This window comes from Corvus brachyrhynchos, unplaced genomic scaffold (assembly GCF_000691975.1).
Source record: "Corvus brachyrhynchos isolate BGI_N302 unplaced genomic scaffold, ASM69197v1 scaffold126, whole genome shotgun sequence".
Lineage (NCBI taxonomy): Eukaryota > Metazoa > Chordata > Aves > Passeriformes > Corvidae > Corvus > Corvus brachyrhynchos.
The window spans coordinates 2448823-2470361 of NW_008239283.1; the positions used below are offsets into that span (position 1 = coordinate 2448823).

The 21539-nt window shown below is 36.3% G+C and overlaps 1 protein-coding gene across 1 annotated transcript in view; it reads left to right on the forward strand.

Moving 5' to 3' along the window:
• Positions 1-21539, forward strand: part of LRP1B (LDL receptor related protein 1B) — a 483986-nt gene that overhangs the window by 362194 nt on the left and 100253 nt on the right. Inside the window, exons 46-57 of the mRNA XM_017740107.1 lie at positions 714-842; positions 2228-2347; positions 3317-3430; positions 3620-3769; positions 6385-6507; positions 8214-8333; positions 10136-10264; positions 11132-11254; positions 13820-13960; positions 15083-15270; positions 16739-16922; positions 18771-18856. Coding sequence (XP_017595596.1) covers positions 714-842; positions 2228-2347; positions 3317-3430; positions 3620-3769; positions 6385-6507; positions 8214-8333; positions 10136-10264; positions 11132-11254; positions 13820-13960; positions 15083-15270; positions 16739-16922; positions 18771-18856 — 1607 coding nt within the window. The remainder of the gene's footprint in view (positions 1-713; positions 843-2227; positions 2348-3316; positions 3431-3619; positions 3770-6384; positions 6508-8213; positions 8334-10135; positions 10265-11131; positions 11255-13819; positions 13961-15082; positions 15271-16738; positions 16923-18770; positions 18857-21539) is intronic.

A 21539-nucleotide genomic window follows, 5' to 3' on the forward strand; every position in this document is an offset into this window, starting at 1 on the left:
CATAAAGCAGACATTGGTTCTTCCTGAATTTGTGCTGAAATGATTAGAATGGAAACAAGAAAGAAGCATAAAAATTTGGTATCATTTTCCCATTGTTCTTCTTCTTGAGTTGTCCTAAATACTCCTCTTTTCTCTCCACTTTGATATTTTGTTGAGAACCATGCTCACAAAGACAGATGTATGACCTATCATGAAGTTCATGACCAAATTGTTGTGTCCAATTCGTGATATGTTTTAGTTTCTTAAGTAAAAGAGTAAAAATTTTAAATGTGCACCAGGTTCTCTTCTAAAATGATAGATAAAACATCCACTAGATGAGAAGGGGAGGGGTTTTGTGAATAAAAGAAATAAGTAAAATGGAAGCAGCAGGTTTTCTGCATTGGGGTTTAGGCTGTATCATTCAAGCTGGGGGTAGGAAAGGCACGGGTGAGTAGAAGGAAGCTGAGCACAATAGTGGCAAAGTTCTTATCACAATCAGTGCCTCTGAGTTGTTTCACTACATGTTCCTTCATGGATATTTGTCAGTGTATTTTCTTTTACAGGTTCTCCTTGTAGAAGCTTTTAAGCTCTGATGCCATGGTGTGTTTTACTGTTTTGTACTTAAGTTTTCAAAATTCACATAGGTCAAACTTGAAATGCAGTCAGCATTCTTTCTCATCTCCGCTAGTTGTAAAAGCTTTTAAAAGTTACCTGTTAATGTGTTTTATTTTTAGGTAAAAATTCTACTTGCAACATCTATTCAGAGTTTGAATGTGGGAATGGTGAATGCATTGATTATCAGCTGACTTGCGATGGCATTGCTCACTGTAAGGACAAGTCTGATGAGAAACTTTTCTACTGTGGTAGGTATTTCCAGATCTTTCACCTTCCTGTTGTAATTGTGGTGTCACACATGCTTAGATTGTTTCCTCTGTGACTTCTCTACTTATTTTCACCATCTCGGCCAAGATGCTCAGCAAGAAAATGGCAACACACATTAAGAAAACCCTTATATGACATGGAGAAAATTATATGAAAATATTTTTTTCTTTCAAACTTCATGTATTAACTGACATATTTACTAAAAAGCATCTCAAACGTTCTCATATTTGTGTCTCTAAAATAAAAATAAGGAAAAACACAGCTAGCTTCTTTTTCAAAGATGGAAGATACTTATTCTGCAATACTGAAAAAATATATGAATGCTAGTTTATAGATTTATAAATAGATTTATAAATACAAGATTTGTTGCCTAGAGAAGCTGTGGCTGCCCCTAGAAGTGTTCAAGGCCAGGTTGGAGCTTGCAGCAACCTGGGATAGTGGAAGGTGTCCCTGCCCATGGCAGGGGTGGAATGAGATGGTCTTTAAGGTCCCTCCCCACCCATTCCATGGTTCTGTGTTTCTGAGAGCCATCAATTTGTCTTTCCATGGGTTTGCCACATAATTCTGTGAAGGACATTCTATTAACTTGCAATGTGCCAGTGAACATTTTGCCTCATTTAAATCAACCATACCAAATTTTTTTGCTACGCATTGGAAAAAAAAACCAGGAAGAGCTGGGATTCTGGGATGCACTAGGTCATATGCAGGGTGTTGCTTTCTGAACCTGATAAAGAACAGGATGGTGGACTCATTATTGTTGATTAACTAATGCAGTGAATGTTATTATTGTGACTTCTGCAATAATTAGGGCTTTAGTAAACCAGTCCTGAATTTTCCAACATATCCTTACGTAAAATTCATTCACTCTTCAATAGTGTTCTTGAGCAGAATGGTGTTGGTGTTGGTGCTCAGAAATCCAGAAACCTCTCTGCTAATGTTTGTTGTTATTTTATTCTCCATCTGTTGCTGTTTTGGTTTAGGTCAGATTTGGTATGCTTCATTCTATATGATCACGATATTGTTGCCATATGCAAACACGGTCCCCAAAAAAGTGTCTCAAAACAAATGCATCTAAAGTACATGGGTGTTTTACACCACAAGATAATGAAAACTGGGAGTTAGGCTTCACCTCTTTTTTTTTTTCTTTTTGCCATTCTTTCTTGTCATGCCTTATTGATTTTTCTGTACCCCTTTATCAGTCCAAGTTCTGCTGCATAAGAGATGAACAACTTCTGAAGGTTTTTTCATGTAGCTTTGAATGCATTATCAACTAAAATACTTTTTTCTGGATTGTTTGTTTGGATTGAGTGTAAGGCTGTTCTCATGAAGTGTCAGTCCAATCATGTGCTTGTATTTAACTTCCCAGAGAACAGAGGCTGTCGGAAGGGTTTCAAGCCATGCTCCAATCGCCGCTGTGTTCCCAGTGACAAAGTCTGTGATGGGGCAAATGACTGTGGGGACAACTCTGATGAATTTGACTGTAAAGGTAAATGGCAGTAATTTCCAAGGTGATTTAGGAATATTGCTTTGTAAATATTTATTTTGCAGATTGGAGTAGCTGGAAAAGAACGTGTGATTTAATCATATGATGGGATTGATATAAAGGCTGATTTTGGTTTGCACCTACAGTCTTCTAGGAGGAGAGGGGTTTTGACTATAAAATGTCAAATATATGCATTATATATAATATTTTATATGTATAAAATATAAAATACAGGTGCTGTTCCTTCTGTGAAGTAATGAGAGAGTAACTTTACTGCAGACAGGTTGAAAGATGGGTGATTTCTTCTCTGCATCTGCTTCTTCTTTGAAGCAGTAAATGCTCTGTTTCTCTGCTTCTCAGATGCATGGCAATGTCTGTGTCCTTTGCAAAGCTTGCTAGAATTGTTCTCCTTTTTATATCAGAATTGGTTTTTGGTTTTTTGTCTTACAACATGAATTTTTATATCTGTACATCAGCCAATGCACGAAGGCCACAAATCCTTCGTTACAATTCAGAAAGGTTGGAGGGGATACTATTCCACAAGATATATAACTAAAAAGCTAGATATCTGTAATAATTAGCATTTTTTTGAAGGCACCAAATAATTTTTAATCATTTACCTAAATATAAGTAGAGGGAAAAACATATAGGCAAGAACCCCAAGCTGGTTTTACAAGAAATAAATCTGAGAGATTCATGGATGATCCTGAAAATGCTTCTTCCTGCCTCAAATATTGATTATCTCAAAATGAGTTTAATTACCTAGAGACGCTTCCAGGCTAAAAAATAAATTAAAAAATTAGAAACTTACACGTGTAATAAACTCAAACTCATATGTCTGCTGGAAGGTACAGTGTGTTCTGAATGCCTCATTCTGAAAGGCAGAAGCTTAAACATCATCATATGTATAATGTGCATCTGAAGAGTCTGTTTAGCACACAAATTTACATCCTTTATAACCATATGTTCCAGACTCAGCCTGTGCCTCGACAGAATTCCGCTGTGCAGATGGGGTTTGCATCGGGAAATCAGCGCAGTGCAACCAGATCATTGACTGTGCAGATGCTTCAGATGAAAAGAGCTGCAGTAAGTTTGTGTTTGTGCTCCCTCACAGCATCTGCTCCCTGATTATTCCTTGTTATGTAGCAGTTAATTCCTGGGCACTGCTGCTTGGGATACTGACACCTGCGTGGTGTCCTCGAGCTCAGTGTGAAAATTAAACTGTGAGGCTCTCAGGCTGTGTTAGGTGTGTGGTAATTTGCTGTCTCTTTCCAGATAATACAAACTGTGCCTACTTCTATAAACTTGGGATAAAATCTTCAGGATTTATCAGCTGTAATTCGACTTCCCTCTGTATACTGCCAGAATGGATTTGTGATGGAGCTAATGACTGCGGAGATTATACAGATGAGCTAAAATGCCCAGGTAACTGTGAAAAAGTAAAAAAAAAAAAAAAAAAAAAAAAACAAAAAAAAAACAACAAAAAACAACCCAACAAACAAACAACAGCAAAACAACATTAATTTACTTTTTTAAAAAAGAACAGGGGTTTTTTTTTTGGGGGGGAGTGTTTCTCATTGTGTTGCAAAATGTTTATTCAGTCAAAACTGATTTTATTTAACAAAGAGATTAATATAATGCTGAATGCAGTTTATTCACCTTTATTTTGTGTTGCATGGGATTATGCAAATTATTACAAAAGAATAATTTTTTAATATATAATAATTATATAATTATAATTTTTTAAAATACAAAAGAATGATTTTTATTTTTTCCTAAAGCAAACTGTAATGCCTAGCTTTCTATTTCCTCCAGGTTAGGTCTGTCATTTGTCATTTTTATTTAAGTAAAACAGGAGTCATTAAAATGTCAAGCTCATCAAGCATCAGCATAATCACTCAGGAACTTTTATTAGCCACCACTTTAGTGGGTGGTATTTCTTTTCTTGCTGACTTGTTTTACTTTCTCTTTTATTTGGTCCTTGGAACAGGCTGCCAGGGTAGAATCCAGGGTTATTGCTTTTTGTGATAGTTCTGGTCTTCAGCAAGGAGAAAAGGGAATGACAGCTTGAGCTCCAGACTCAGGACTGAGGTTATTGCTCGATATTTAATGTTAACCAGCAAATTATTCACAATATTCAATTCTTTCCTAATGAAGGAGGGCATTTATGTGTTTGCTCCATTTTTATCCAGAATCCCTCATTTGTGTTTGAGAATATTAAGCACAAAATGTAAACATCTTTTTATTTCTATTTGTTTTTAAAATTGATTTATTCTAGAGTGAAACTAATCTCCTGTTACCCCTAACTCTTTCCTCTAAGAATAGGCATTTAATAAAAGTAAATATTTCCTAAACAATAAATTTTATTCTTTGTAAAATTAAAGACTTCAAATTTTGTTATTCGGTGCCATCAAAATTTTGCCTGGTAGTGGACATAATCTGATTATTTCCATTTAATATTCTCTTTTTCTGTGTGATAATCCTGTTATGTCACCAGAAGTTTCTATTAGTATTCTTGTATAAATTGTGCCAAATGTATTGATGAAAATATTACCAGGATGCAGAGAAAGCTGGGACTTGAGCAGTACTGTCAGCCAACCTGACATTAAGAACTTCCATCAATCCTATGAATAGATGCATATTAAGTTAGAGTTACCATTCTAATCTCTACATTCTCCAGATTATCTCTTAATTATGTAAATGTATATAACCCTTGATTTAGCTCAAAATAGCTTAGATTTGCTGTATTTCCATACAAAGAAGGGGTTTTTTTCCGTACCAAGGAATATTTTGAGGGCAGTGTGCTACAGCTTCAGTAAACTAATGTTGCATAAGTACACTAATGTGCATTTTATTCCATTGTCCATTTATTTGTATTACTTCTCTCTGAATTCCAAATGTATGCCAAAATGTTCCATCATTTCAATGTGTGACTAATTGCCTGGATCATTCCTCCCTTTACTTGGAAGCAATACCATTCCCACCATGTGATTTCCTTTGCCATTTCATTCAAAACTGACCAACTCTGGCACATTAAGTTTTTGAGTGTTGTTTCTATTACAAATATTGCAATTCCCATTAGCAGTTTGGTTCAGTGTCATTGTTCTTACAGAAAACTACAGCAAAATACTCATGTAGGGTAGCTGTACTTAGAGAATCCTTAATGTCTACCAAGTCATCACAGATGTCCCACTTCTTTCTTTATTCTTTCTTTTTTTTTTTTTTTTTTTTTTACAGCTGTAGAAGCCATAAATGTTTACTTTAACTTTCCTTTTCAAAGAGAGGAGGCTGAAAAAAAAATACAGTACACTGAGGGAACAATGAAAACCATGGCAGTTTCAGTGGCTTCCAGTGCTTGGAACTCCTGGGTTTTCCCAGGACCTTGCTTAAGATTTTGAAAATAAGCTGTTATTAGACTAATATTTGTGCTTGCATCATGAAACTCAATATGTGACATTTTCTCTCCTCAAACCTGGTTTCTAAGCATTCATAAAAATCAAATTTTAAATTACTTTCTGACTCTACAAAATAAAAAAGACAAAGGAGAAGTTCTTAATTTCTGACCAGGTCTGATCCTCTGGCTCCAGCATCACTGGTGTAGCTCCTGTTAGTCAGCGCATGCATGAGATTTGTAGCTTCTCCCAGTGACAAAAATACTGCCACAATTAGATTATCTTGTAAATGACAGCAGAAAGATCAGAAGGGCAATTTCTTCAGCTGGTGTAAACCAACAAGCAATGTTGACCTGCCTGACCTCAAAACCTGTAAACTGAAGTACTTTCCTCTATAGGCTTTTTAATTTAGTTTGAAGCTGTGCTCTGATTCTTCTCTAAAAATATAAAAAATAACTATTTCAGCTCCCTAAACTAATTAGCTATCACTTTTTTTTTTTTAATGAACACAAATTATTTACTTTTTTTTTTCCATTTTTAAACATAAACACTTTGTCCATCAGTATTCAGAAATTTAGCAAAAATGTATTAGGCTCCTAATCATACTAGTAGAGACCATTTTACATTACATTCTTTATTTTATCACAGTTCAAAACAAACCCACATGTGAAGAAAATTATTTTGGTTGTCCTAGTGGAAGATGTATTCTGACCACCTGGCTTTGTGATGGGCAGAAAGACTGTGAGGACGGAGTAGATGAATTGCACTGTGGTGAGCATTTTGTCTTATTTGTATTTCTCTAGTCACTAATGCACTTTGGCAAAGAAGTGTGCATTTATATCTCAGAGATTATATAAAAAGTTCTTTGATGCTGTATTTTCAGATTCAGTTCTAATACTTCATGCTGTCAATACCTTAAGTTCTATTTCATGCCAGAATGAAAGCCCTTTATTTTTTTCTCTCTTAAGGATATATTTATATACGGAGTTTTCTATTACTTTAATATTTAACAATTTCACTAATTTTCACAGCGCCTCATTAGAAGAGTTTTATAGGTATCATGAATTTGAGTCACTATCTGGACCCCAACGGGAAATACCCAAACACCAAAATAGGCATTCCTTTGAATCAGAGGCCATACAGATGTAATTATTTAAAGTAATGATGGAAGTGATGTAAATAAAATACAGCATGAACTGCGAACTGGGTTAAGGGTCTGTTCTCTCTCAGATCTTTTCAGATTCTTAAATTTTACCTGAGTCACAAAGCAGGTTGGCTTTACTCCTGCTGGGAGCTGGTCTTTCAGTTTGTATGGATTACCTGAATTGATTATTTTTGTAGTGAAATTGTACCAGAACAGCAAAAAGCAGTGCCAAATTTTCCTATTCCCTATTTAAATAACACCTGAAATTCGGGTATTTTTCAGTTTTTGTGGTGTTTTTGCTTTACTTCCTACCATGACTGAACATTTTATATCACTCTCTTTGTGACCCAGTTCCCATTAACGTGCTTCCATATTTGCTTTGCAGTTTTCATTGTATATTTTTATCTTATAACTTCAGATTAGGAACTGCTCTGCACTGTGACAATCAGAATCTTTTCTGTTGGCCACGTTTGTCAAGCATAACTAGGTGTTTACATTTCCAGGTTTTATTCACTTCTGTACAATATTATAAACTGAATTAGCTGATTTTTATGGGCAAAAGAGAAGGGGGTTTAAGTCAATTCTACTTTTCCCACATTTTGAGACACCTGTTATAATGCTCGTCTTTAAATTCAGATTTCATTACCTAAAATTATTTTAATGTTAATATTAAAATTTGTTGTCATCAGCTGCAACAAAATAAAATTTATTCCTAAAGAAAGGAGTCTGGGAAACATGGAAGACCTGAATGTTTCAGAGAAGAATAGCACTTACTTAGAGCAGTTGTGCAGTCTGATTGTGAAATGCAGAAACTCTTATTTTCAATGTATAGAAAAGTGTAAATGGGATAAAGCAAACACACAGCAATTTTTCTTGTGAGAGAAAATAACATGAAAGCTTTTAAAGATGGAGTTAAATACTGGAATACCAGGAGGAAGGCTGGGTTGGAAAATTTGGACTGTGCCCTCAGCACTACTACCCAAATAGAGCAGTTGACTGTAGCTGTAGCATCTATGTTAAATATGCAAACCAGGCTTCAGTTTTTAAAGTGTTTCTCCTCTTCCCACTAAAAAAAATACTTGGAAATATTGGAATGTGTTTGGAATGTTTTACTATTTATTTTTATAAATGGGTTGGTGAATGCAAACTCTGAGACAAACTGATAACATGTTGAATAACAAGATTAGGATTTTACTGTGTTGGAGGGTTTTAGTACATGGAAACTGGGAGGGAAGAAAGGAGCAGTGCAAAAAATCCTAAACCATGGCTGAAAATGCAGGGAACGCAGGGCTGTTGTGAACCTAACAAATGCAGTGCCTGGTGTCATCCCCAGATTCGTCCTGTTCATGGAATCAATTTGCTTGCTCTGCAAACAAGTGCATCTCCAAGCAGTGGACCTGTGATGGTGAGGACGACTGTGGAGATGGCTTAGACGAGAGCGATGCTGTTTGTGGTGAGTAGGATCCTTTCAGCTCTGGGTTGTGGCAGATCAGGCAGAATGAGACACCACGTGGTCTAAGGAGAGGCTGGGAAGGGAACAAGGACAGAATCTCCAAAGGCTGTGAGGGATCTCCTCCCTCAGCCCCCTCCAACCAGCAGATAGGTTCCTTTTTATGGGAACTGGATGATTTGTGTGAATTTTAGCAGTAGAGTTATGAATGGCAAACCAGCCTGGGTGAAAGAACAGCCAGCCTGTTGTCCATTTCCTATCCTTTAGGTAAAACTGCTGTTTGAATTTTATATTTGAGTGACGAGTGCTCAAAGACCCTAAAGTTGTTGTATTTTGGGTTTGGTTTTTTTTTCCCTAGCTCTTCCTTCTATTCTCTCTAAAATTTTTTATACCATAAGCTTATATTGTATGGTATTTCTCTCACATTCCCAAACGCTTCAAGGTGCATGAGAAACTGAAAATTTTGTTTTCATTCTAGGGCTCAATGGACTGGAAATGTGTTAGTGAATTCTCTTCAAAAAAAAATCACATTATGTCAAATCATGGTGTCACAATTTAGTGATTTTATACATTGGTTCCGTCATTCTCTGTATTTTAAGTTTCTTTGTAAAATTTCAGCTTTTAACTCTTAAATATATGTTCCTTTTCAAACATCCTCTTAAAGTCCATTCAACAAAGAGTATTTATTCCATATTTCCAGTGTGTTACCACAGTAAAAATACTGTTGATAACTGAAAGTGTTAAGTAGGCAGAGAAGAAATGTGGTTTGTTAAAGTAGTTGCTTAATCAAACGTAGATGTAGAAATGCCATCAAATGAAAAGGATGGAGGTGGAACTTATACTGTTCTAATATGGTAAAATGTGAATTATTTAGGACACTAACTTCTCTCAAAGAGGGGAAAAATCTGCACTGGTTATAAAGAAAGGAGAGTTAAGTCTTCTCCTTAGGAACAGGTGTTGGATCTGAATTGCAAGGAGAAAAGAGATTAAAATGACTTCAGATTTTTCAGTCTTAAAAAGCAGTAGAAATTCAACATGAAGTTCAATTCTAGAAATTTCAAAAAAGGGCAAATGAGTGTAAGTAGGCAAAAGTTGCCCCTTTTGCATAAGTAGGACAGAAAATATTTTTAAAAATGTTTTAGTATTTTACTAATTTCTAATTAAAACTTGTAGAAAATACACCGTGAAGTATATTTAACTTACCTAAGAGAATACATTAAGTGATGATTGCACAAAAATTTGCTTCCAAATGGAGTAAGTTTAATCCTAGGATATAACATTATCTAAAGAATAGCCAAGAAAAAACTAGTCAGGTAAACAGTATGTTGAGTTAGTTGGATCAGAACTGTCAGGTATTTTTAACTCACACTACTGCTTTACTTGGTACACATTGTTTTCTTCTCTGATTAACAAAATTTTTGAGTGCCTTTGGCTTCCATAGAGTTTGGTGATGCAGGGATTACATGGTTTGCAAGATCCGTTCCCTTGTTCAGTCAGTCCAAATGTGCAGTCAAATTTACTGGCCAAAACTGGCTCAAAAAATTGTTCTGCTGGATGGTTTTCATAAAGTGTGGGAAATTTAAGAGGCTGAATAAATGAAAAGAATGGAAGAAATAGCAAATGGTCAAAATTTGACTGTAAAACAATCCTAGCCAGTAAGTTTATCATAATGTGCAGGACAAAGTCATATTTTAGAATAAACCCCTTTAATCATTACCCGTCACCATAAAAGCATAGGTTAGGATGTTGCAGCTGAGAATATGGGATGGTTCCATGCTGAGGGCTCCCATGCCATGTTTCTGCAGGCTCAGTGACCTGTGCTGCAGACACCTTCAGCTGCCTGGGCTCCCACGCCTGCGTCCCCCAGCACTGGCTCTGTGACGGGGAGCGGGACTGTCCCAACGGAAGTGACGAGCTCTCCACAGCAGGCTGTGGTAGGTTTGCATGTCAAAAAAAATGTTATTTTCATGCTGCTTTTGCCTTTGTAGTGTCCACTTTGCTGGTGAAGATTGCTGGCCCTTGTGTGAGCACATGGAGCAGGATCCTTCAGCTTTTTAATCAGCCTGACACCTCCAGGCTCTGCTCACACGCAGCGAGGCAGCCCAGCTGAAGAAAATGTGACTCAGTGTGTTTACTGATGAAAATTAGCACATCAGTGACTATGCAGTTTTACTGCTCTTCCTGAAGAAAATGCTGCTGCTCAGGTCAGGGAGGTTGTGCATCAAGAAGGGAGATGCTTTTCTGGCTGATTGTTCAGATCCTGGCATCTCTTACCCTATAAAATATTACTTCCAGTCTCCTGAGACACATTTCTGTTAACAGTGTCAGGAGTTCAGTAATAGTTTCACTGGAGGGGATTGTTTTATTAATGTGTAAAAGTTGTATATAAATATATTCTATACATTTTGAGTGTTTATGGACTTGGAAGAGCATTTGTTCAGGAGCAGGCTAATACAAGGACATGTCTTCTTCCCAAATGTTCTTTTCTTCAGAGCCAGACCTCAGTTTAGTCATAGACAGCATCAACTTCTGAAGCTTTTCTGCCTTGGATTACAGGAGATTTTAGCTATCTTTACTTCTGTAGCATTCTTTGTGATGTGTAGGTTTTTCTGGTATTGAATTGTGTGATGCTTTTTATCTGACTAAAAAGTTATGGTTCTTTCCATTGAATTCACTCAAATGCACTTCTCATTTCATCTTTGTGTAAGAAAATCAGCTGTATATCTGGTTGTTCTCAATTTCTTTCTTTCTTTTTGTCTTTTTTTTTTTTTTTTTTTTTAAATGGGCTGTATTTTCCTTAGCTCCCAATAACACTTGTGATGAGAATGCTTTCATGTGCCATAACAAGGTCTGCATTCCCAAGCAGTTTGTTTGTGACCACGATGATGACTGTGGAGATGGATCGGATGAATCTCTGGAATGTGGCAAGTATAACAAAAATAGAGCAAATAGAACAATTTCACTGCTAACTGTAAGGCATTCTTCAGGGCTCAGTACTTGAAGGCACTATTGAAAAAGAAAGCTCTGCATTTTTTTAAATTGTTTTAATTCTCACTTTTAAATTATGCATCAATTAATACAGTTTGGGATTAACTTGGATCTGGGGCTACAGTGACAAATTATTTCCCATAGTGTCTTACAGTTGACTGCTAATAATATTAAAGAGAATTTTAAAAGTATGTCCTAGAATTTCTTGTTTACAAGTGTATCTTTATTATATGGTTTTTTGTCTTTTTGTCTCTATACGGTTTTTTCCTACCAAATAATGAAACACATCTGTCATGATTGTCATTGAAGTTAAATGATATCAACTAAAAAACATATGTCAATGTTTAATTTTCACCACTCACATGAATTTAGGGTTTCTTATACTATCTGGATATCTGCACAGGGCCATACTCAGAAGCACTAATCTATATGAATACTATTTATGGAAAATATAGAGCAAATATTCCCTCCAAAAGGAGAAATTGGTGATTATAATGCCTGGTTTGGTGCTGTCACAATCTATATTAGTTGTTTACTCTTAAATTTGCTTCAGAAATGAGAGCCATAACAGAAAATAGCTAGAAAATATCTGTATATTATAGATGTCCTTATTGTGCACACGACCTGGAGGGGGTATGTGCATTAATGACGTGAGCAGACACCCAAAGATTGTGAGAAAAAGCATGCATATTGATTTATTAATGACAGATAATTACGAGGAAATCAGTGAATTACACATTCAGTATCATTAGCAGCAACAGAGTGGGCAAATCACAGCTGCAAAATTTATAGCTCTTAGGGGTTTTCAAACACCATTGTATAATTAGTCCCAAAAGGTGCTGAGCACACAGACACAGAGAGCAGTTGTGTGCACCTCCTGCCCCAGCCCAGTATTCAGTACCTGAATAACTATTTAGAACTCAACAGTCATAAACTTTGGAATTTGCCTTTTTTTTCTTTACACTTACAATTTCTTACTGGTGTATTTAATTTATTTTCTATAGCATTACGTACACACACACACTATAAACTATACACACCCCTTAAAATACAGACAAATCAATAGTGTTATTTTGTCCGACTTTCAGAAAGAGACAGAAGGAGGGAACAGCAAAAGGAGCAGGAGATTTACAAAGTCCTAATCTGATTTAGTATGGACCTGCCTTCAGGCACTGGCTCTATTTAATTTCTGCAGGGAAACTGAACTCTGCAGCAATGTTTGTGCTGCGCTGCTTCAATGCAATTTTCTGTTAACTGGTAATCAAATATACACCTCAGTGTGGGACTGGTATGGCAAAACTGTTACACTGCCATTTTAGGAAAGGGTTGCATTCTTTTATGGGAAAGGGAACTGCTTGTAAAGAGTAGGAGTCAAATTCCAAAACACACTTTCCAAGGTGCTGACAGGATTTAAAATTGAACCACATCATTCCCCAGGATTTGAAACTTGTGGTTTCTGATTTGACTGCCAACTAGAGAGCCTGATCACAGCTCTGTTGACTGTAGACCTAAACCTTTTTTCATCTTCCATCTGGGAGCCAAAACAATCCAGGTACTCTTCAGCCACCAGTCTACTTACCTGACATGGAATTTGGGTTTAAATATGTTCCTGAAAGCTGAATTAATGGAATACATTTAAAAATCTAGGCTTTGTTTTAGTGTAGCTGTTTTTAATTTTCTATTTGTATAATTGAAGGTATATTTTCTTACTGGTTTTTTTGTAGAGTACTATTCAGAAATAAAAATGGGACAGGTGACTGAAGCAAACAATTTTTTTTATTTTTTTTAAAGTTCACAATCGTTCTATTCCTTGAAAATTTCTTTGATGCAATTTTTGAGTCCATTGTATAAGCCTGTCTTTTTAATGAAATCCTAATAACTAATTACTTAAAACTGAACAGAAAAAAACTATCATTGTGATGACTTTTCTAAGTTTTTCTACTGCTTTGTCGGTTTACAACTCTCAGTTAAACCACTGTGTTCTAAGAAGCAAATGCCTGTTTGTGGTTTATTTACTTCATTATATATATATTGTTGTTGCTGTTGTTAGAAATCTACTTTCACTTTGAAAATGCATCCATTCTATACATATTGATTTTGTGGCCATCTTTGAAAATGTGTGTTTAGTGTGGTTAAAATGGTTTGTGTTCTGCATGTTTTAAAGGGAAGGCATGCAGCCTTAAGCACACCACAAAAATATTTGCTGGGTATTGTTAAGCTATTTCCTAATAACAGGAATAAATGGAATAGCACCAAAAAGAAAAGGAATTTATGATTGAGAGCTGCATAAATGTTTCACATCTGTGTGAGTTGTATCATGACTATAGGGTGCTACATAAGAGAATTTTGATTTCTCTCTTTGCTGGTAGACACTGTTGTATAAGCACAACAATTTGCATCTCTTTATGGAGTGAAAAATACTTTGCATTGCCTCAAATATGCAGAATTTTATGTGGAAATTATGGGAGAAAACATGAGGTGATTGGTTGTTGTTTTTGTAGGGTATCGTCACTGTCGTCCTGGAGAGTTCACCTGTGCTGATGGACGGTGCCTGTTGAATTCCCAGTGGCAGTGTGATGGGGATTTTGACTGCCCAGACCACTCTGATGAGGCACCTCTCAACACCAAGTGCAAAAGTTCAGGTTTGTGTGTAATTTTTTGGAGAACACGTGTGACCTTTCTTTTTTGAGAGCGATGGTTTAGGGTTTTAAGTCAGCAAATGCAAAACCTCATGGCTTAAATTTCTAGTGCTTTCGTGATACTGCTCATGTCTTGCAAGGAGAAAGTGTTCTGAGCATCCAAAACCTCAGTTCACAAAGTTCAAGCCACCAGTTCCGGTGGAATAAAATAGCAGACACGTCCTTAATGCCTAAGTCCTATTGATATTAAAATAAGATTATATTAATATAGTAATTTCCAAAGTTTCTAGCTTGCTCTTAAAAATGTTTACTGTGTCCAAGATATTCATCACACAAAAGGAGATCATACAAAAGATGCTTTCACTATAAATAATAAACACTGCTTTAATTTTATTAAATTATTGACCAAATGCTATTGGTTTTATTGGTATTTTCTGCTTACATTAATAAGTTTGATGAGGTCTGACTGCATTTTGAGAGGGAAATTAGTCCTGGTCTGCATATTGTGTTCTATTTTGTGGCTTTTTGAAAGACCAGTTCTTCTGTCTAGACCTTAGGATTTCATTGCTTTGTAGCCAGCTTCTTTATACCAATTTTGATGGAAAACGCTCATCTGCTGTGAGGTGAGGCAGCACACCTACATTAAATTTATTTAAATGTTTCAATTGCTATTTGAAGGATCTGAATGTAGCTGAAACGATGTATTCAAGTTTTGCCAAACAGGGAAAACCATATGTGCAGGTCATTAGGCAAGGAATGCATTGTAATTCAGTCAGTTGTGTTCCTAAACACCTCAGCCTCCACAGGGGGCACAACCCCTGTTTTTTAACTTTTGGAGACTGTAGAACTGTGTTTTGTGCAGAGATGATGTAGAGGGTTCTCCATTATATAAAACCAAATATATAGAAGAGAGTTATGACTTGATGTCTTCACATGTTTTTCCAGGAGAGGAATAACCTTTAAAGACACTGAAAAGTGAAAAGCTTTTATAATGCTGCCAATAAAGAATACTCAATTGTTACATAATTGTTTCATTTCATGTGCACACAGCAGCTGATACATGAGAAAACTAATTCCAAATACTAATGGATGACACCAAGCTTTGTTTTCTTTTTTGTTTTCCAGAGCAGTCATGTAACAGCTCTTTTTTTATGTGCAAAAATGGCAAGTGCATTCCTCAAAGTGCGGTTTGTGATAACAAAGAAGATTGCAGTGATGGGTCTGATGAGAAAAGCTGCCACATTAATGAATGCCTCAGTAAGAAAGTCAGTGGCTGTTCCCAAGATTGTCAGGACCTTCCTGTTGGCTACAAGGTGAATAATTGCAAAATATGGTGTAATATAATGCAAGTTTTTAGTTCTTAAGGGTTTAACTACTGCATGATTATAATAAAGGCCCACTGTGTGGTACCTTCTTGTAGTGAAGTAGCTTACATGCCATAATAAGAACATTCAAATTTTTATTTCCTGTAAGCAAACAATTCAAATTGCATTTAAAAAATGGTACAGTACATACTTTATACCTATGGAAGAGATTGTGCAACACTTTAAATGCAACAAATCATACTGGTGTATGCAGAGCACTGAAAATCAAAAAGTAAAAAATTTACAGTACATAGGAATGAACAGCAGAAATAGCAGTTTTCTCCCAATTTTTACCAAGACTCCTACAGAAATATTTAAACAAAGTAATATCACCTTAGCAGCAGAATAAAACTGTTCACGGTCAGCATGTGAGGATGTTTTTTGAATCACCTGAATCTGCTCTTTGGCCTTGACAAGTAGAGAGGAACAGACTGCAGTAGCCTGTAAATAGTAGCTAAAAATAGAAGAAAGACCTTTTTTTCAGGGTTTTAACTCTGAAGTAACCCTAACTGCACTCCCAAAGTTTCATCTTTTCAGCTGAACATTGGCCCACTGAGAACTAAATAAGTTTTGTGCAGCATGGCTTAGATCTGCAGGTATTCAACCCTCTGGAACTGTGAGGGTTGAGAAAGAGACTCAAGAGCTGTTGGGTTCAGCAAAAACCTTGTTGAAGTGGTGGAGAAAGCACATCCTGGATCTCTGCAGAGAGAAGTAGAGGATATAGGAGGGAGCATGACACAAATTCTTCTGTAGATACAGTTTATGCCCCTATTTCAAAACCCCTCTGCCCAGTTTTTTTTTTTTTTTTTTTTTTTTTTTTTTTTTTTTTTTTTTTCATCTTTCACATTGCATGTGATAAACTTCATCAGAGCCAAGTAAAAGAGAAACAGAGAATATTCTGAGTTAGAAGGGATCCACAGGAATTGTCCACCTCCAGCTCCTAATTAGCCTCAAGAGTTCTCATTCACATTGCTGTGTTGCACAGATTGCTAGGTGATGTCAATGGTTCCAGGGAAAATAATTAAAACCTTTCTATCTTTACCAAAAAACACATGTATAATTGAAAATTAAGAACTCCAAAGCGTCCATCCATCATTATTTTCAAGGAAAAATCTTTTCTATATTTTTGAAAAGGTGTGCTTTACTTTTTCTTTAGCTAAAGTAGAAAGAATAATTACTCATTGTACAGGGTTTTCTTTGGGTTTTTTTGGAGGAAATGGTGCTTAGGATTACATGAGCAGTACTTGAAAAGAAAAGTAGATATGCCTTCTGTAAAACATACAAGCAGCAAAGTAATTAAGATGTTACTTGAAAAAATGAGATACATAAAAAGTTTATGACGCTAACATATTCAGAAGAAGGTACACACAGATGATAAACAGAATTAAAAATTAATGTATTTGGTTTTCTTTCCCAGTGCAAATGCTGGCCTGGATTCCTCCTGAAGGATGATGGCAAAACGTGTGTAGATATTGATGAATGTTCATCTGGATTTCCCTGTAGCCAGCAATGCATCAATACCTACGGAACCTACAAATGCTTGTGTGCAGAAGGGTATGAAACACAGCCTGATAACCCAAATGGCTGCAAATCCCTTTCAGGTATTACTGTTTAATGTTTTTATAATCCACAGCTGTATCCAAATAATTTGTGAAAAAAACCTTAGCCCCAAGGTCTGTGCTACCTTTCTATGCAAGATAAAAGCAGAGTTACTTTGAATCTGCTATTTCTTCAATATAAAATAGGAATGTGATTGTGTGTGAACGTAATAATAAGTTATATTTTTAGTATGTATGGTCCTCAGCTCATTTGTAGTAAATAGATACAGTGGGTTTTGAAAGTTTGAATTAGTAAGTTTATTAGAAAAATTATTTGGAAAGTTAGAATACATCACTTAGTTTTGCTTCTGAGTCACATGGTAATAGGATGGTTATGATGAGCTTTCATCATCTTTAGAACATTAGAATGTACATCAAGCTTCCTCATCTGAAAAGGAGGAACAGGAAAAAATAAGAGAAAATGCAAACTCTGTTATTCCTATGGCATATTAAATCCTCCTGTTTTATATGTGTTACACAAGATATGTGAGAGCATTGGCTATTTCCTCACGCCTCTGATGTTGTTTTCATGTGCTTCAGTGGGTGGGATTGGCTCAATCAGTGAAAGGAACAGAAACCCTGTTGCTGTGTTCTGCTGAGTTTCCTCCACAGCCCAGGCAAGCTTTCTGTTTTCTTTCCAAATGACAAGAAGGCTGGAACTTCTGTCTGCCTCATATTCCAGCCTCGGGTGCTTCCCTAAATAATCCGATGAGACGCAGGTGAGGGCAGGAATCCAGCAGCTGGTTTTGCTTCATTCCTGCCCCCCACTTCCCAAGCCACCTGCACTTTTAGAAGCCATGGCTCACTCAGAGGAGGAGGGGAGCTGGAGCACATCAGAGCTGTTTGTTGGAGGTGCAATAAATCAAACTTCAAAAGAGACCGTGGCAAAGCTGTGGTGCTGTGACAGGAGTGGTTCTGCTGCCAGGAGGGGCCAACATGGGGACCTTTGGCCTAATGCTGGTTTTTCTGCATAATTTGCTTTAAAGGCTTTTACAAGAAAGCAGAGCATTGCAGCCATTCCCCACAGGCCTCAAGTAATTTTTGAGCTGGAGAATGTCTTAAGAGCTGAACAAAAAACGCAAACGTGTTCAGTACAGGAGCAGAGTAGGCTGGACAGCACATTACATTCTAGAGTGTGTGAGCAGTAGATACAAAGCCTTTAATACATTTTTAATTATCACTGGTAGTTTCTTTTTTTTGTTTTAGTTGAGTCACTCCTAACAGAGCTAAAATAAAGATAGCTTAAAAAAAAAAAAACTACTATTATGTATGTCACTCTCAGAGATGTGTCAGTGATGTCATGAATGAGTTTCTGAAAGTAAATATTTTTTTATAAACTAGAAGACCAGGCTTAAAAAAAATCAAATCTGGCTTCAGTTCTGAATTAGACAACCAAGGTTTTTATAAATGGCTGTTTCTTTATCACTCTCATGTTCAGAATATTGAAATCTCAAAAAGGAGTGGTCAAAACATGCGTGGTTTGCAGTCATAACAATTAATAGTGCTATTTGAAAGGAAATATTGAAAGTAAAACATATGGAATGAAATATATTTCCCCTTTAATCTCTGACATTAAATTAGGAGAAAATACAGTGTGGTTCCCATATTACAAAGACAAAAGAATTAAATTGCATTGAAAGATATACTAATTGATTGCTTTGTTCATTTTTATACTGCATCATTGATCTTTCTTGGAGCATTTGAATGTTTTAAATATTTCTTTCATCCATAACATTGATCAGAGCATGTAACATTTATTTTTCAAACCATCTGTATTTCAGCATTGTATTCCTGATTTTCCATAAATTAACGTAAAAGCTAGTCTAATATATTCTTTCTCCCGGGGTTTAGATGAGGAACCTTTCTTAATTCTGGCTGATCATCATGAAATAAGAAAAATTAGCACTGATGGATCCAACTACACTTTGTTGAAACAGGTATAACCATAGTACCATGCTCTAAGTTTAACTCAATACTTTTTATTTTTTTCTAAAGTTTGCAACTGACAGAAACATCATCCTACAATTGGCGTTGTGTGCACCACAGAACAACTGCAGTACCTTCAGAGTTCTTACAATACTTTAAATTGACTATTTTGTCTGGATTTGACGTGATTAAAGCTCAGGCAGTTGTTTCGTCAGTCATTCTGATGTACTAAAAAATTATGTTATTTGTGATCCTCTTCCATCACAATATGTTTTGTGCAATTTGTCTGTTTCAGTTAAAAAACAAACAAAAAACCCCACCTATTTGGCCATGTATTATTTGGGCTACTTACTGTCATAATCTAAACCTATTTTCAGACAGACAATCCCAATATTTACGGTATTACAAACGTGAACTTTTAGCTTTGTGTGAATCTAATTTTTAAAGTAATTACTCTAAATTATTATAACATAGAAAAAAAAATGAAAAACTGCAAAAATAGAAAGTCACCCAGTAAATACAGAGCTGCCATTTTTAGCAGTCTGCTCTCCTATGCTTCACCTAAGTGTAGTTACTTACCTCAGATTAGATTTCCAAAATAAGTTTTAATAAAAATATCGATTTCCTTGAATACTAAATGGATCAATTGTAGTAAGACTAGGAAATTATTTACTGCCCATCAATATCATTAGGCTTTTTGTAACTTCTTGTGTCGCTAGGCTGCGCACCTTAATGTCACAAGAGAGGTGCTCAGTAATTACAAAATTCATCATCTTGAATGAAACATTGACTTTATTTAAGCTTAGCAAGCATTTTGAAAGTCTGTCTGTTCTCCTGAAATCCTTCTGACTCCCTCTCATTTGCATCTCCCTGCCTCTCTCCTCTTTTGCTGGTGTACCTGTTCATAGAAGCCTGTGAAAAGAGGGGAGCAACAGGAAACTTTCTTCATGGTTGGTGCTGACAGATGGTCAGAGCTTCCTCAGTCCTGAATTCAGTGGGCTCCTCTTTGGTGTGTTAGAGACTGAGCAGCTCCAGCCATTGAACAAAATCTGTGTTTTCCATATTGCATTAATTCACTGGGCTGACAAATACCTCTGCTATTGACCCTACTGGTCTTTGCTCCTACAAAGGCAGCATTTGATTTGAAAGCCAAAGGGGGAGCTTTACCTGCAGAACAGGGGGGTTTTGTCCCTCATAAGGACTTCCTTGTGTCCTTGCAGTGTTATGATGGATTTGGCTCTTTCCTGCACATCTACGAGATGATGGCAAACACCAGAGTGGCTCTGGCAGAGGAGCAAACCCACCCTTCTCTCTGTGTATTTGATCTGTGATTACCATTCTCTAACAGTTGTTCATATAAACTCAGAATAAAGGAGCTGAAAGTAGGAGCTCGTTCAGTCTTCTCTGAGTTATGTGCCAGCTTTTTCCTCTATTTTCTTTTTCTTTTTTTTTTCCAAGTACACATAAACAGTACAACTGTTTGAATTGTGTCTCATGTATCTTCTTTGCTTTCCATTTCCTTCACTCCTAGTCATCAAAATCCTTAGGCTTTCAATAGGCAGAGTAGATAATCTTCCTTCTCATTATTTGTGGTTTTTATCTCCATGTTTTTAACTGGGGCACCAAGGGAACATGAATCACAGCCAAGGATATATTGTGTGCTGTGTGTAACAGAAACAAACCCACAGGTTTAAGATGAGAGACTAAAGTAGCTGATGCCATTTGAAATCTTCCCTATTCCTTCTAAAAAGCAGATTACGTGTGAAATGACAAAGAATTATGCTAGAAGGGCTTAAGTAAGATGTGTATACAATAAAGAGGAAATGATGTCTGGACAGAGAACTCTGTTACAGATGTACAGAAATATTTTACCTGCAGTCGATGTTCTGATAAAAATTGAAATTAAACTGACCCAAAATAAAACACTTGAAACCAAAGATGTGCAGGCAGTCAATTGTCTGTATTGATCTTGATCCTTAGGAGACTTTTGCAGTGTTGTGGAACATATAGAGATAAAGCCAATGTTTTTTTTACAAATTGCTGACTTTGGTTTATAGAATGTAATAAAATTGTATTAAATAGTATTTTGTATTCATTGACCTGTTGTCTCCTTGGTTAAGAATTTGGGGTGGGGGGTTCTTTGTAGATGCAATTATACTAAGAATAGAAGAAGAGACAGGAAAAGTGTCTTGGAGCCCAGCTATGACTGACAGAGCTGCAGTTGGCTTTGTGAAAAATGTGTGCATGGATATGATATTTTTGAAAAATGAGAGTGGTCCTCCTACACTGAATTGTTTCAGGCTTCCTTTAATGATGATTTGTGCAGCCTAACTACTCTTTTCTTCTACATTTTGATCAAAAGGTAGATTTCCAGTAGTTACAGTAATTCCACAGTAGTAGATGGCGGATAAGCCGTGTATCAGTTTCTGTACAATTAAATATTGTTGTCCTTAGTTGTTTACTTTAGAGCTGGCTGGTCCAGCACACCCCTTCACAGCAATGAATTACACTAACGAGGGAGGCTGCTGCTCTGCCTGAGAGCAGGATGTCATTGGGCTGATAAGGGAATTGATGAACTGACCTTGCCTTTTTAAAGAGGGTACAAACCACATCCGTTCCTTTTACCACTGCTGCTCCATATTTCACTGATAACAACAACCTGGCATATTAAGAATAATTGTGATTTCATTACAT